Source organism: Corvus brachyrhynchos, unplaced genomic scaffold, assembly GCF_000691975.1.
Source record: "Corvus brachyrhynchos isolate BGI_N302 unplaced genomic scaffold, ASM69197v1 scaffold14, whole genome shotgun sequence".
Classification (NCBI taxonomy): Eukaryota; Metazoa; Chordata; class Aves; order Passeriformes; family Corvidae; genus Corvus; species Corvus brachyrhynchos.
Genome location: NW_008239110.1, coordinates 15,587,882 through 15,604,250, shown reverse-complemented (window position 1 = coordinate 15,604,250; position 16,369 = coordinate 15,587,882). Strand labels below are relative to the sequence as shown.

General features: G+C 40.2%; 1 protein-coding gene across 1 annotated transcript in view; it reads left to right on the top strand.

Annotated features, from left to right (window-relative positions):
• THEMIS (thymocyte selection associated) overlaps positions 1 to 10,034 on the top strand; it is an 81,996-nt gene extending 71,962 nt beyond the window's left edge. The window contains exons 7-8 of the mRNA XM_017739783.1: positions 3,542 to 3,680; positions 7,917 to 10,034. Coding sequence (XP_017595272.1) covers positions 3,542 to 3,680; positions 7,917 to 7,926 — 149 coding nt within the window. The 3' untranslated portion in view covers positions 7,927 to 10,034. The remainder of the gene's footprint in view (positions 1 to 3,541; positions 3,681 to 7,916) is intronic.
• Positions 10,035 to 16,369: the final 6,335 nt, after the last annotated feature.

Sequence of the window (16,369 nt, the reverse complement as noted above, 5' to 3'; positions counted from 1 at the left end):
GTCAACAGTTGTCTCTTTCAAGAAAATTAAGATTTTTTTTAAAACATTAAGGTTGATCTTTTCCAAACAATAGGTTAGTAGATTCCAGAAGGAGATAAATATTACCCTTACATTAAATGCAACTCTACAGTTTACGTAAAATATTTTGATCATGGCACTTAACAGCTTTTGAAGATATGCTACATCATGAAATAATGGTTGATGGATATCAGCTCAAGGAATAGTCCATTAGTTTTATGGGCTCTAATTCTTCTATCACTGATCGGCTTTCAGCAGCACTCCCTAAGGAATTAGTTCTCATTAGCACTGGGGAACATCAGAACCAGTCTCACAGCTAATAAAATGCTGCTGTTCATAAAAATGCTTTTGTTTATGCATATACCTTCAGTTCTGTGCATTTTCACTAAGTGATGTGCAGAAATAAGGATGTGGCTCTACCATGTTGCGCTCATAATATTGTTATGCAGAATATTTCACAGCTACTTTTTTTGAGTTAGGCATAAATAAACAATAAATGCTGTGTGGTTGAGTGTTAATTTATGCAGCTTTAAAACTGATCTGAAATATTTACCAAAGCTATAAACCTGTGTTATGATCACACAGACAGAGGTATTTAGGTGTACAGCCTTGTATGTACATGAGTTGGGCCCTCCAGCAGTTGTTTCATTCAAGCAAGGGTCTCAATGGGTTGGGTCTCTTCTGTTGCCTACCTTTTGAAGAAGGGCAAAATGAAGAGTTATGACAAACATTTCTGACCTTGAAATTTGTGAAAAACAGCAAGTATATTCCGAGAAAAAGCCAACATATCTTACTCACTCAAGGATACTAGTGAAATTAATGGAAATTTTTAGTCTGTAGAGCACTATCCTTCCACTATAAAGGCAAATATAATTATACAAATTGTTCCAGGAAGAGCAGAATTAATGAAATTTGGTTTAATAAGTATTTAGGCCTGTTGTCCCCTACTGCTCCTCTCTGCCTTTCCTGATAATAACCAAAACTCTCCTTGTGATGTTCCTGTCAAAAGAAAAAGAGCAGGTCTGGAGCTATGTGTGTGTTGAGTGGCCAACAAATATGCACACACTGATTTATGCTGCGGTCTGCTGCCAAATGGAGTGGATAACAGCTGTGTTCTGCATGCTTCTCTTTCAATAGAGGAACTAATTCAACTCCAGCTTTTGTAACCACGGTGAGACTTCTGTCCCCTTTTCAAATCTGACTGAAATTGGCAGAAATAAACTTGTAAAAGTACTGAAAAGATTGATGGATGGATGGACAGCACGATGACATAAGCATTATTTTCTTGGCAGGCTGAGATGGCCTATCCTATTCGGGAATTCAATGTTGAGGCTAATAGATTTTTTTTTCAAATAGGGAAGAAAATTGCATTGATTTCAATGTTCAGAATTCCCCTGGGATTTTTCAGCTTGTCTCATTCATTACTTAATGCTTTATTGAAGTGTATATATATACATTTCAAAAGGCACCCTGAACAGGTTTGGGACTGAGGACAGCTGTGATTTAGTCGGGCCTGATGACATCAACATTCTTTCTCCTTGAGCTGTCTTGCTTAGAAGCATATCATTTTGTTTACATGTGTTTGGGAAAGAAGAAAACCTGGCTATGCCATCCATGAGCAATCTGTACCTTATATCCCTATTAGCAAGTCTAAAGTGCACAAACAATATTTCCCTTGCTGAATCACGGGGATTAGCTTATTCTTGCAGTGCCTGTTTTATTCATTAGTTTACTTTTACTGATATCAAGCACAGCCAAATTGCAAATGAACTACAAACCAGGAAATGTTTATTAACAAGATAGTGGCCACATGTGCAAGTGAGACCTTCAATGCATTTCTAATCATATCCTTGGGGTTTTGGTTTTGCTTTTTTTTTTCCTTTTGATGCTCAGATCTGGAAATACTTTGCTAATTCAGTAGTGGGGGACTTGTGGGTATGTGGGTTTAGGATAGACTCTACACTGGTGTGATCAGACAGATACTTGATTAACTTAATATTTATTTCCAGCCTTAGAAAACCTATAAAGGAAAGGATCACACCCTCACAAAGAAATTACTACTACCCAGTTTTCAGGGAGAGACACCTCAGTCATGGAGAGCCTTAGGAGGAACACAAGTGGGATTTGGAGACTGCAGAGAAATGATAGAATTATTCTCTTGGTGAAGGGGCATGTGGTGGTTGCAATAGTAAGTCTGGGAGGATTCTTTTTTGAGAAATTTGGCCTCATAAAGTAGAACCTTTTTGACAAACATGGCTTGCTGGGAGGTCAGAGAGTACACTGTAGTAGGTTGTTTCAAGTTGTGTCCTAGAAAATTAATCAACCAGGAACAGCTGTACCCACAGCAGTGTTTCACACTGGTTTGCAATTTCAGGTGAAAGTTTTGGCTTTAAAAACACAGTATCTTCTCAGCTCCATTACCTATGAGCCTTCCTGATAAACTCTAAGGGTGATTTGCTCTTGGCAGGGAACTTGTGATGATATCACTACCATCATCTCAGGTCTAGCTGATCCTATTGTGACCTGGCTCTTGCCCACCACAGGCTGGGCTAAGGGATGGGGCAGCTCTGAAGCGGTGAAACGGGGCGCTCACTGAACAATCCTTATGGGGTTCAGTTCCATGAGACCAATGGTCCCATGTGTCTTGCAGAGCTTCCTCTAACCTCAGGGAAGTGGTGAACCACCCAAGGAGGGGAGGAGACCCTGGGGCCTCTTGGCAGCAGCCTGAGTCATGGTGAGATCTAAAGTGAAGATGTTACTGTGCCCAGATGCAGAGCAGAGCCTGCCCCAGCTCTTGAGCTGCTAAGAGGCCTCCAGTGAGGGTGTCTGCTCTTGTGGGAAAACACTGCTGCTTTCTGAAAGGTTTGTCCTCAGTGCTGCTTCAGGCTAGTCTAGGTGGATGTAAAGAAATGCACTTCAAAAATTTTTCATTTTAACCTCATGTCATTCTCAAGTCTGTGTCTCTGTTATATCACCTTTTAAAGTAGAAGCAACTGGAGGTTCTGAGTCTAGGAAATCCCAAGGTAACACCATGGTTTCCTAACTGCAGGGGCTCCTCTTGTCAGGCAATGGAACACAAAAGCATGGGAGCACATCTGTAATAAGGATGGTACGTGCAACTCATGGCAAGTAGATTGCTCTTCTCTTGATATGGTCAGATAATTTTATCTGCCTGCTTTTATGCTGTTAGTGATTGCACCATTTAAACCTTTTAACAAACTCTGAAGTTATCCGTGCATAGACAGCAAGGAGTGGTCAACTTAGAGGTACAAGCCTGTGCAAAAACTGAAATAGGAATTCTTGAGTGAAGACTCTCTTGCAAAATGCTCAGCTCATTTTCATTCCATCACAGATACTGTTCAGGAACTTAAGTCATTTAAGATCTCTGAAAAACATAAAAGTGAGGAGAACATTAGGTTTTTTTGCTTTTATGGTTGTCTTTTTGAATTGTACTATTTTATCTTTTCCAGGACAAGGGCAGAATCTTCCATTTCCTTACAGTTAATTTTTGCTAATTTTTCAGATCTAGCAAGAAACTATGAGGCAGAAGACGAAGAAGAGCATGACTACAGCTATATTGATGAAAAGATAATTGAAAACATAAGAGAAGTATTTCATGACACCAGCATTAGAAATAAGCACGCCCTCTCCAGAGGAAGAAGGTGAGTGTAAACTATGATCACTTGTGGATGCAAACAAGTGCAGGCAGAGTGATTTTTCAGACTGGCTGGTAACCTTCACTTCCCAAAACAAGAGAGGTTTTCCCCTGGGAGCTGCTGCTGTTGCTGCAAATGTCCTGTGAGTAAGGCAGGAAAGGTTCCCCTGAGCTGCCACCCATGACCCCCAGTCACTCTTAGCTGTGTCACCTTTGTTAAAGGAGTACCTATCATTGTTCTGGGGATAGAAGTGCACAGGCATTTTCCCAGTTTGTGGCAGTTTGCTCTAAAACTATAGTACTCTGAATGCAGCCCTTTTCCTCTTTTTGAAAGTGGATGCTTTGTTGTGCATGACTAAGATTTGTTGCTTTAAAAGCTTTCAGGCATTATCTGTGTTTTCATTAAATCTGCAAGGTTCTGCTCTGGCAGTCTGCAGTGACTTTAAGTGCCAGTGAAGACGGCTTTGCTTGTAAAAATCTCTACGTCTCATTTCCAGCTAAAAACAGATGAGAATTTTTCTAGATATGAGTGAAACTGTGGTCCCAGTTCTTTTCGCTCATAGCTGAACCGTCTACGGATTTCACTTGATTCTCTTAAATTGCTTCTTTTGTGAAGAGAAACCCATGAAAACACAAAAAAAAAGTGAAATGTTGTGTTTCAGAGATTTAAAAAAATATTTTATTATTAAATATTTTATTTTAAAATGTACTTTGTGTTTATTTTTAAATTATGTGTAGTGTTCATACTGTATTTGAGTTCAGCAACATAGTGAATCTGAAATAAGTTGTTATTTTTTCTGAAATGCTCAAACCCCTCAGAAAAATGATATCCAGGGCAGTGTGTGGATGGATGAGGCCATCTCTTCTCCTGCTCACAGACACAAAGACTCCAAAGTTACAGAAAAGACTAAAAATGAAACTAAGTAGGACATTTCACATAACAGATTGCTTCCTCAGTTCACATGCTTTTGAGGGTGGGGTCTTGCTCTATCGTGTCAAGAAGATGGGAAAGAGAGAACTGAGCTCTCTTCCGACTAAAATATCCCCTCTGACCACAGGCATTAAGGGAAAAGTGTGCTTTCAAGAAACACCAGCTTAGAGGATCAGCATCTCTTTATACTACTTACTGTTGTAACATCGGTTCCCCTGAGTCTTTATCCACCTGCCCTTTAAATTCCCTGTCAATGGAGGCAACGTTTCACTTTATTAGTGTCCTCTTGGAGGGTTCTAGCAAAACGTGAAAGAAAAGGGCCATTGCTACCTTGAGGGAGATCACTCTCTTTGGATAATCTTTGGTTTATAAGCAATGACATAAATTTTCATCCTTAATGGCTGACAGATGTATCCACTCTCTGCAATCATTAGCTAGCCAAGGAGCATGTGTCTCCTCCAGCCTGCTGGTCTCCCCCAGCTATCAGAAATCTCCATTGTGGCTTTTTTCTAGCATGTAAAGTTTCTATCAAGATTCCACAGTTGCACTTGTGAGCATTTTGAGAAATATGGATTTGACATGGGCATATGCAATTAACCTTTAATACAGGCAAAAGTCTTATAAAATACGTAGCCAGATAAAATAACCAAATTAGCTGGTTTAGGCTTATATATAGGATAATATTGCACCAAAATATGTTGTCTCTTTCACCTGTGTCAAATACCTAACATCTGATCATTATTGTTCTTGAAGAATTCCTCAGTTAACCATTTCCCACCCACAGTCTCTCCTTTCCTCAGGATATTTGTGCCATTTATTAATATCTACTGTTAATTATTTGGTATATATGACTTATCAAAATTAAGTCTATTGATCCAAATTACTTTTAAATATAATTTTTAGGAGGAAAAGTAGTTTTAATGAAATACAGAAGTAAGCCTCAGCAGTCAGGCCTACCTTAAAAAAAGCAATATTTATTATTTGCAGTGTTTCAGCAGTGTCCCCCTCAAAATCTTTCCACAATCAGGGCTGAAGCATGCCAGGATGACACTAATAAAGAGCTAGTCCTCACCCTAAGCAGGAGGCAGAAAGAAAGAACAGAGAGTTGTCTCCGGTCATTGCTATGTTAATTTTGATAGAATAAATGTGCCCAGAGGGTCAATGATGTTAACATGACCTCATCACTCCAGAACAGTAAGCAATTAAGCAAGGGACTTCACTACAGATGCCTGAGCTTGCTGTAGCAACAATCATTATTAACATATTTTAACCTTCCATTAAATATTCAAGAGAAAGTTAGAAAAAAACCCCACACCACCCTGGAAGCATTTAAAATGTGTGGCTTTCTTTTCAGCAAGACAAGTTTCTCTCCTTTTACTGCCATGAGTTGTTTCTGCTTTTTCAATGATGAAAGCCCTCAGTTTGACAGTCTTTTGGATGGTATTACAAATGTCAACAGTGGCTTTTCTTGGTGTGAGAAAATGGGAAAATAGAAGGTCCATTGCAACCACTGAATTGGAATAACTCTGGTGCTGCTGTAATGTTTCCTCCTACATCCCTGCAAACAAAAATGAGACGGAGGCATGCAGGAACAGGAACAGCAACAAAAACAAAACTTCAGCAAAACCAGAGAAGGCAGATTCTGTCTCCAGTACTGATAGCTGCGTGTAACTCGTGGCTGGAAAAGGACAGAAACAACATGGTCCAGCCACCTGGAGAGCTGAAAATGAGTACTGCTGTCAGGCTGTTCCAGGAGGTTGCTTCCTGGACTTGAACTGCGCACAAGTGCCTGAAAAGGAATGGTCTCAGCTGACTAAGCTTCTGTGCTTATTAAATAGGACACAAAAAAAGGGAAAAGTAGAAAAGAGAGAGAAATGCAGCAATGAATGAAAAAGCTACACAGATATGTTTTCCTCTTCTCATTAACTCAACAGTTAAGGCAGTTTTGTTTGGACAAAGTAGTTTTCTTTATTTTCAATCTGTACCGATTTTTTTTTGAGTTATTGTATGAAACAGATTAAGCCACAAGTTTTTTCTTTATTTTTACCTTGGTTATGCTGAGGTGCAGGTTCCCTCATATTCGAAATGTAGAGACAGTACTTCAAATGAAAATCACCCTTTCTGACCCCAGCACATGTTCATTAATCCTTTTGTACCGTTTTTCTAGGACATTTCTCTGGCATTGTCATGCCACTGACCCTCTGAGCGAGCAGTTTCTTTCATAGAAAAGCCTCTGGGTGAAAGGCTGAGGCAAACTTTGTAACCTTGGGTATACTGGAGTGAGGAACCCAAATCCATGACTGTAGCTGTGTGTTCTCAGCAGTTCTGAAAGTCCTCTTCCTAACTGACTTCCAATGCCCCCTTTGGGGGGCATCATCTACCTTGCTAATTTTCATGGTTAGATAATTTTTCAGCTGCCTGCTTTTTTCACTTTTCTCTAATATGAGAAGTGAAGCTTTTTTCCAGGTTGCAATCAATGGTGATTACAGAAAGAAGAAAGAGTCGAGAGGGGGCAAATAAATAGTGCACTGCTCTAAGAGCTGCAAACCTTGGCTTTGACTCAGACAGGGCTTCAAAGAACCTGTCTCAAAGCACTGGTAGGTTCAGAGACCCTAAGGCCAGGGAGGACTACCGTGATTATCTAGATGTTCTTACTCAAACAAGCCCTACCATTCCTCCACAGGGCAGATTCAAACGTTTTTATAGTTGGCAGAGCTGGGAACACAGCCCACTGGTGATGTCTGGTACACTGGCATATTGCCATTAAATATTAATTAAATTATTAATTAACTTCGCTTCAGGCCAGCAGCTCTGTTACATCAGTTACAGGTCACATCCCTTGGAAAACCTCTCCCCAAGAGGAAGGTATCTCTTCTCCTTGTCTGCCAGACCAGAATATGATGCAGGAGGCATGATGGTTGTAATCCCACTGGAGATACACTGGGAAAACTTTTTGCTGGAGTCACAGTTTATACTGACTAAATGTGCTCTTCTGCCTGGCGTAGGTTAAATATTTCCCTAAACTGCATAAGCTATACCAGTAAAAGAAAAATTTACTGGTATGAGTTTCACATACTTAAGCAAAGTTGCTGGCATAGCTGTGTTGGAGTCATATATTAGCTTTATTTTTGTTGTAGTCTTTGGATTGCTGGTGTAATTGTACTGACAAACCATTTTATGGTACAGACAAGCCCTAACTCGCAGCCATTAATTTGACTCAGGAGCTCATTCACCTGTACTCCCTGTGCAATTTTTAAATCCAAATGTAAATTTTCCCATTTCACCCTGTCATTTTGTTTTGTTTGTTTTCAGAGACATCTGAAGGAAAAAAATTCTGAGATTAACTGGATGCAAGTAGGAAGCTGTGTCCTTCCACTTCAAGATTGACCGCAACTGTATGAAAAAGCTGCTCATGAAAGTGTCCTTCTTGTCTCATGAAGAGCATACAAGGCTGTAATTTAGCTATAATAATCCCCTGTGAAACTAAACTGCTTACTTGTCCTAAATAAGAAGTCAAAGCAGCTAATGCCTCATGACCCTTTGAAGGGACAAATTTCTTCTGTACATATTTATTAATGAATTCAGAGAACGATGCCAAGTCCAGTCCTTCATTCTTATTGCACCTGAAATTCTGGTTATTTCCTGAACCTCTGTAGGGCATATACAAAAGGAACATCCCTAACTGAAACAGCTGCATGGTTGTTTCCTTTAGGTTTTGGTTGTGGGGGTTTTCTTTGAGAAGGAAATGGTAATTTCCTTCTCAAAGAAATCCTTCAAAATCAAAGGATTGTCTAAGGTGAACATTCATTTCTTTTAGCCAGTCTTACCTGCTTCAGTTTAAGGCTCAAAACTGGAAATGAGCAGATTCTGCCACTTTTTCACATGATGAAAAAGGTAAGTAGTATGGTTGCACAACATGTAATTTGCCCTGGAAAGCAATGCCACTCCTCTCACAAGGCCCAGGAGTGCCATCTCCATAACCCCTTGCACAGCTAATATCTAGAATCACTCTAAAGCTATTATATTCAGCAGCTTGCTGAAAAAGCGGCCAGGAAGGGTAGACAGAAGCTGGATCTGAAAGATTGGTGTCCATGCCAGCCCTCCAAACTGAGAAAAAGGCACATGCTGCCCTCTTTAAGAGGTCTGAGAAAAGCAGTGCTGAAGAACTTCACCTACACCTTGTGGTACCTTGTGTTCTCACACAAGATTTGGGGAAGAGGCAGAGGCCTCTCTGTACCACCAGTGGATGGCCAATGCCACCCCACCAAAAAGAGGGCACAGAAAGGGCAGCACGGTCTCTTCTCCTGTCTTAAACTAAAAAAGTGCTTGTTTTGAATAATTTTCTTTTACTTTATACTTTGGAAAATGAAAAATGAGAGCCAAAAGTTTACATGGTATCTGAAAGGATCCAAAACCTTCTTGGGTCAGATGGAGAGAACTCCTTTTGTATCCTGCCCCTGGCATGTGAGGACAGAGCAGGGACAGGGAGAGCCTCTGTTTACATGGATGAGCATCTCACTGGCTTGGTAGTGAGCATGTAATTGATGCTGACATTAGACCTCCTGTATTTCTGTCTAGGACAGATGTGTGCAAACATGTAAGTTGCACAGTTAGGGTGTGCTTAACATCTTTGGGTGGCACTGGACCTAGTCCTTGTGCTCTGCCAAAGTGAGTCTGATATCCATAACTTGTGGCATTTAAGAACTGGGCAGCTCATGCATAGTGAGTGCTGTGTACTCAAAAGTGTTCGATCTAGGACAGGTACACTGCCCTCTGGCCGTGATTTGACTTTCAGGGAAAACTGTCAAGAACTGATGTGTAAACACACAGTTGATGTGCCAAGGGTTTCCAGACTCAACAGCAGCTTGATCAGAGTGGCATATCCAGAATTCAGCAGGGTGGAGAAAGGGAATGTGTTTAGAAAGCCTGGACCATACCCTGGTTTTAGTTCTATTGAGGAGTCAATAAGCAAAAACTCCAAAAATGCGTTAGTATACTTCAAAGCAAAACTCTTTTCAAGCAGACAGTAGTGTCTTCAGTTTTGTCTATTAAAATTCTACTGAATGATTAATTTCACTAATGCAAATTAATTTAGGATTTCTTAATATTGTCTCACATCAATTTATTCAAGATAAATGTTCATCCTCATTAAAATCAGTTACAATTTAAGTATTAAGAATATCACTCAGAGTACTTTGATTCCATGCATATGTAGCATACAATGTTTTGCATATCACTGGTTAATATGGCTTGCAGGTGTGTACAAAAATGGCTGGCACATCACTTGTGGGTATTTTAAATACATATTGAGCATTTTTTAAAAACACCAACCCTGTATTTATCTTTTGGCAGCTCAAAAGAGCCCCATTTGTTTTGGCACAATTGCAGCCTGGCATTTGAATAAAATAAATTTGTTGTGTATTTTACTGATTTTTTTTCTCTTTTTTTTTTACTACTGAATGTGATGTTGTGATCTGCTGGATTTCTGAAAGGTATGATATGTTACTACCATGATTTCCTTCACTGAAGTACCAGGTTTCTACAGAAGAAAGGAGGAGAGGAAAGCCAACAGCCTTCTGGGCTGCAGTGGCAGACCGTGCCAGCAGGTTGAGGGAGGTGACTCCTCTCTCTGCTCAACATTGGTGAGGCCACATCTGGCCTACTGTGTCAGCTCTGGGCTCCCTGGTGCAAGAAAGGTGTGGACATACTGCAGTGAGTCCAACAAACGCCCATGAGGATGACTGAGGACATGAAATGTCTGACACACAAGGAGAAGCTGAGACAGCCTAGAAAAAACAAGGTGCTCTCTAGTTTCCCTAAGTGCTAGAATGGGTGTGAACAAAGTGAGATGCAGTAATTTTCCCAACAAACCTAGGATTCTTTCAGATATTCTACATCAGCATTTGGGATCTAGTGAAAAAAAACCAAAGGTTTATCAGCCCTTTTTGAAAATTCTTCCATTTAAAATACTTCCAAAGAAGCAATTTCTCTTCTTTGCATAGATCCTGTCACATAAGGAGTCTGGTTCTGACACCCTTGTCATGTGCTGCAATCCTGTCTTCTATATTCAGCCTCACTGAGTTGATTGAGTTAGTTTCATTCTTCTGAGTAAAGGTGGCAGTTTATGAACTCTGTAAATATATTAGTAGCAGAGATGTCTCCCACATCTTTTCCTCTGGCACATGAGCCAACATCATGTCCTATGACAGAAATGGGAACTATCCTGTCTGTTCAGTTTTCACAACACAGCAGGACAGTGCCATTTGCATTCAGTTCTGGATGGAAGAGAGGATGTGTGCTGTCTTGTGCTGTGATGAAAGGACATCCAGCCTCGCTAGGGAAAGCAGAGGGGAAGGAGGAAGCATGAAGTAAGATCCTAATAAAAGGTTTGTGTTCAATATTAAAGACTTAATAAGTATTCTGATTCCCTTATGGCATACAGATGACCGCAGTGATTTCATACTGTTTGCTAACACATGTTTGACAAAGCTATAATGTCATGGCAATGCTTGAGGGACATGATTATCACCCCCAGACATTAATGCTCAAGAAGACTGCATTCAGGAAGGAAAAGCCATTTTTAGCTGAACACAGACCACAATTGCTATGCCTGAAGAGAATACAAGTGTATTTAAATAATAAGATATTTGCTTTGCAAAAGATTGGCATAAGCTTTTGCACAGGCTTGTTAGCTTAAAGGCTTATCTCTTTTAATGTTAAGAAGTATTTCTAGTGTGTTCTCACTGAGGGCCTGATCAGAAGCAGCTGCTTCCACAGCACTCCATGTGTGCATAAGCCCTTAGTGAGACAGCATTTTCTGTTTGGATGATCAACATGCACATTTTTTTATATAGCCAGCCTTTGTGCCTGGGAAGATAGAAAGAATCTTCTCCCTGCATTCTCCTTTAAATGCCAAAAGCTCTTTTGTTTAAATGACAGGTGTCACAGGAACTCTTACCTACCACAAAGCTCCCAATAAAAAGCCACTTGTTATCTCTTCACTTAACACGTATATCTTTCCTAGTCCTCCTAAGACTGTCCAAGTGTTTTCCTTACATTTTTACACTTTGATGCACCTTTACCTTGTTAACGTCCATCTTCCTGACACCATGTTAAAACTGATAGTCTACGAAGAGAAGGTTCTCTTGCTTCTACTTCATATATTAGTCACAGGTTTTGCTGTTTGTTTTATTAATTTTCCTCCCTTGTTTTCTTAATGTATCAGTGTGCTGGGAGTGTTCTTGTGCTTTGCAGTAATAGATCTCTTTGATAAACTTAATCTGTATTTTTTCTTCTGTTTTTGTACTTTCCAAGACAACCTTTCACAACTCTTTCTCTGGGACTGATAAACCGTGTGGGCTTGATGTAAGTGCAGACTGCCAGCTGCTGGCAGACTGAGTAGGAAGAGAGATTACCCTGCCTTTGCCTTGCTTTTGCTGCACTTGGCCCAACCCATTGCTCCCAGCTCTGTCCAGAGTGGTGGTACCAGGACAGATAGCTCAGTCTGACCATTTTAATTTTCTCATGTAACTTTAAATTCCTCATATTTGTTAATATTTGTGCGTATGTGGAAACGGTTACATGGTGTCTCAAGGGGCTGATGCCACCAGGATCTAAGAAATGCCTGTACATCCATGTGCCTTATCCTCATGTCCTCTGTGACACTGTCTGCAACAGTGCTGGCAGCCAGAGGCTCAGGCAAACCTCAGAAAACAATAAGTCTTCCCAGGGCAGCCTCAGATGTTATAATCTTCCTTTCTTGCAAATACACCACTCCTTTGTAATTCCTCTGGTCCTCATGGTGCAGAGGAAGGGTCTGAGTGGGGCTCAGGATTGCCCCACTTGGGGCACTGCAGCTACTTTGCCAGCAAAAAGACTGTTTTCCTTTTTCCCTCTTATTTCAGTTGCCTGCTCTCCTAGGTTCGGTGATCACATCTGTTCATATTCTGGGACCTAATGTCACACAAAAGAAGAGGTAGAAAGAGCCTTTCTTTCTGAAATGACTTTGCTAGTCCAGGAGACTTGTTTATACTGCCACTATCTGTCCACCATACCTGCTGCAGCCATTTCCTGCAAACACACACACAAACAGTTCATGCAAATTTTCCCACAGCTACAAACAGTTTGCAGAAGGAAGTGAGAGACATTAAGGATTTTATTTTATTGCTCTTTCTGTCCTGGAGAGTTAGGCATGAATCAGTTAAAAACTATTTTTAAATTATCATGTTTTTCTAGTCATATTTTAAGTGGGTATAAATGCCTTTTAACAAATCTTTACGTGATTCTGCCTCCATTCCTCATCCTCTGAACCCCATTTTGAGTGACTGTCAATGCTTCCCAACAGAGCAGCCCTTTCTAGCTGGTGCAGTTAGGCAGGTCTGCAGCCCCAGGCTCTCCTACACCCTCCTAGGGATCCTTGGCAGCCCCTGCCTGGGGCAGCACAGCAATTCATGCCACACACATTGTTCTTAAAACACCTCATGGCCCATTGTGTCTCATTGTAGAAAAGAGAATTAAATATAAACTGAGCATAAGACTCAGATCTACAAGCATATTCATTTTCTTAAATTATATCAAAACCAGAGAGGCAACGTGCTCCTCCTGGAGTCACTGAGGTTAGGGTGAGGGAAATGTTATAACAGGTCTCAATCATCTTGAATCTCACTGCATTTGGTAGCAGGAGCTGAAGGTCCACAGCTTCCAACACCCTGCAGAGAGAGTCAGGCAAAATGCCTTGGTCAAGAAAAGTAACTGAACAGTTTATGTTTGGGAAATGCAGGGTGTTTTTAATGTTGTACACAACATTTAGAGAATTTACATTACGTTAGTTTTGTTCCCTATCTGTCAGAGTCCAAATCTACATCTTCTGCTTCCCAACAAAACCTCCTATCTGCCACATTAGAGGCTGCCCTGGGCAAGAAGGTTTTTGCTCTTCCCTCCACACCTGGCAGGTGTGCTTTTTCCCACCAGAAAAAAAAGCACTTTGTTATTCATTAGAGAGCATAGGTTAGAAAAGAATGCCTAATTCTGTACAGATTAGGGATTAAAGGGAAGGGAAAATGTAGAAGTCCAATTCCTGCTTGAAAGATAAAAGAGCCTTTTAGCATCTTTGCTAATTACTTCTTTGGGTATTGGCCCCATAATCTCCATGTCTTGATGTCTAAGAAAGCTAAAGAAGTCCCTGCTGATATCTGTTAGCAGTTCTGTGAAGACACAGGTACCTTTCCTAGAGAAGGACAAGGTTGCCATTCCACTTACGGAAGAAAAGGTGGAGAGGTAAGCCCTTACATATTTCTGTGATGTAAGTTTAGGACAGTATTTGGTAAGGCACAGGTCCATTTTGCAAGAGCAGCTGTATGCCCAGTTGCAAATACGTAGACAAGGAGAAGAACCTCACTTCTGACCATTCCTCAGAAATGTGATCACTCCCATAGCAAAGGCACTGAAAACTGCACAGCTCTCAGAAACAAGGAACTGACCTGCCTAAAATGAGCTGTGGAGGGGGGACTGCACAGTATTTGGAACTATTGTCCAATTTTGAGGATGGACAGGCTCTTTTCTGGTGGGTTTTCATTCTCCCAAGTTCTCCCTTTTTCATGTATTACATTTCATTTCTAAACTTCCCTTCTTCACTCCCAAATGTTGTTTGTTCCAATCCCCTCAGGCTTGCTATTTGCAAGTGTGTACATAAGTTTAACTCCCTGGCTTTCCGGAGCCAGCTGTGGTTTGATTTTTTTAATAGCACCTCTGTCAAACAGGGGCTAGCCCTGTTTAATGCCAGGCATTCCTCAGTAAAGAGATCATATGTGTAAAAGTCATGAGAACAGAGCAGCAAACACCAGACTAATGCCTAATAGGAAGAACTCTTATGCTTCGGGAGTCCTTCTTGCTGGGCAAATCCCTGCTTAGGTAGCTGTCAGCTTTTGCTAGCTCTTACCAGCAAGCAGGCTCCTTCAATGCTCTGCCATTCCTCTCCAGAGACATCCTACCACACCTCTACAGCTTTCTCTTGATGTTTTTCTCTCTGTTTAGTTTCTGATACTCAGATGTTTTCCTGCGAGAATGCATCTATTCTATTTCAAGATAACTGGCTCTGCTCTACTTGTAAGAATCTCCCATCCCATATTTTGTCTAAACTTTTATACATTCTTCAGCTTTGAAAGAACAATCACTGGCCAATTTCTAAAGTCTTTACCTGACTGGTTGTCCTGTTGGATTAGGACAAAGTGTATGAAATACATACATGCTTGATTCTGTATTAAGAAAGATAACTCTTCTATAAAATTCTGAAGTATTTCCTAATGTTGTTATAAATTCAGGCAAGGAGTTGCTTGCTTTTTAAAAATGTGTTTTACAAATACTCCCTCAAGTGGAGCACTTTTCAGTTTATAAGTTTGTATTAACGGCTCTTTTCGTTTTCTCAAAGCAAACCTTAAGTTAAATCTAAGTTAACCACAGAAAAGGTCAAAAATTTTTTTCAAACTTTTCTGGAGCACAAGGAATTTAATATTTTAGCAGCTGGCAGCTGTGGAGATTACTTTTGGATTATATCTAAAGTCTACTGGAATCTAATTACTCTGATCTATGAACCAGGTAATTAAGGTAAAAACTTCCACATTTTCTCATACCTCATTAATGTATTTCCTTTGAAAATTGTTAGCTAATGATGGTACATTAAGAGTTTATCCATTAAATGACAATGAATAATTAACACCTTTGTCCTGGGACATTAAAGGACAAAATGGCTGCTCAATGTGATGATAATTATTTATTAATTTACAGTGCAAATATTGTGCAAGTTTGGGGAGAAAGGACAAATCAAACTGGGCAAATAGAATGGAAAGAAATAATTTTCTTTTCATAGAATTGAAGAAGGGTTTTGATTGGAATGGACCTTAAAGGTCATCTAGTTCCAAGCCTACTGCTGTGGGCAAGGAAATATTTCATTCATTTCCTTCTTTCCCAAGAAACTTCAAGCCCTGTCTGCGTGCAGGACCCCTGTCCCACTTCTCTACAACTTCTGTTGCCAGTTATAACTGATTCCAAATAGGTGTTATCACCCCAAAGACTGAGATCAACACTTGGGTCTGAGTGTGCCAGGCACTGTGAGTACAAACACCGCAAATACATCTCTTCCTCAGTAATCAAATCCAACATGTGACACAGTGCAGCAAGTAAATTAGACATGGGGGAATGGAAAAGCAACCTGTGGTTGGAACATTATCACTTAAATCGATATATAGATCAAATACAGGGAACGTTATCACATAAATCGATATATAGACCAAATTTTTTTGAAGGTAGTGAAGTGAATGAAATACGAGAAATCTCTGTTGTCATGTAAAAGCTGGTACAGAGTAAGTTAATTTACTTCAGGACTGCTCTGGACTGGCTCCGCTCTACACGTGAGGCATTTACTTGTGGCAAAGCAGCATAGCAAGGGAATCTATCTGTGCTCAAGTATTTCACCTGAAAAGCCTAAAAGGTTCCAATTTGATTGCAGCTGCTCTGCAAAATAACAGCTTCGGTGGGAAACACTCGAGGCATTACTTTTGGATCAGAACTTCAAAGAAAAGTTTCTCATGATCATTTGTTAGAACATCAAGGACCTGAGTAATTACATATCTAGTGGAATCCCCACCTACAGGGGAAAAAAACCCAGTCTGAAACAGAATATATTTTGCCTGTATTTAATTTTGTCTCAAATAACGATACATTATTTATAAAGTCACAAAAAGTAGTAAAGTAAGATTTTTCTGTGTGTC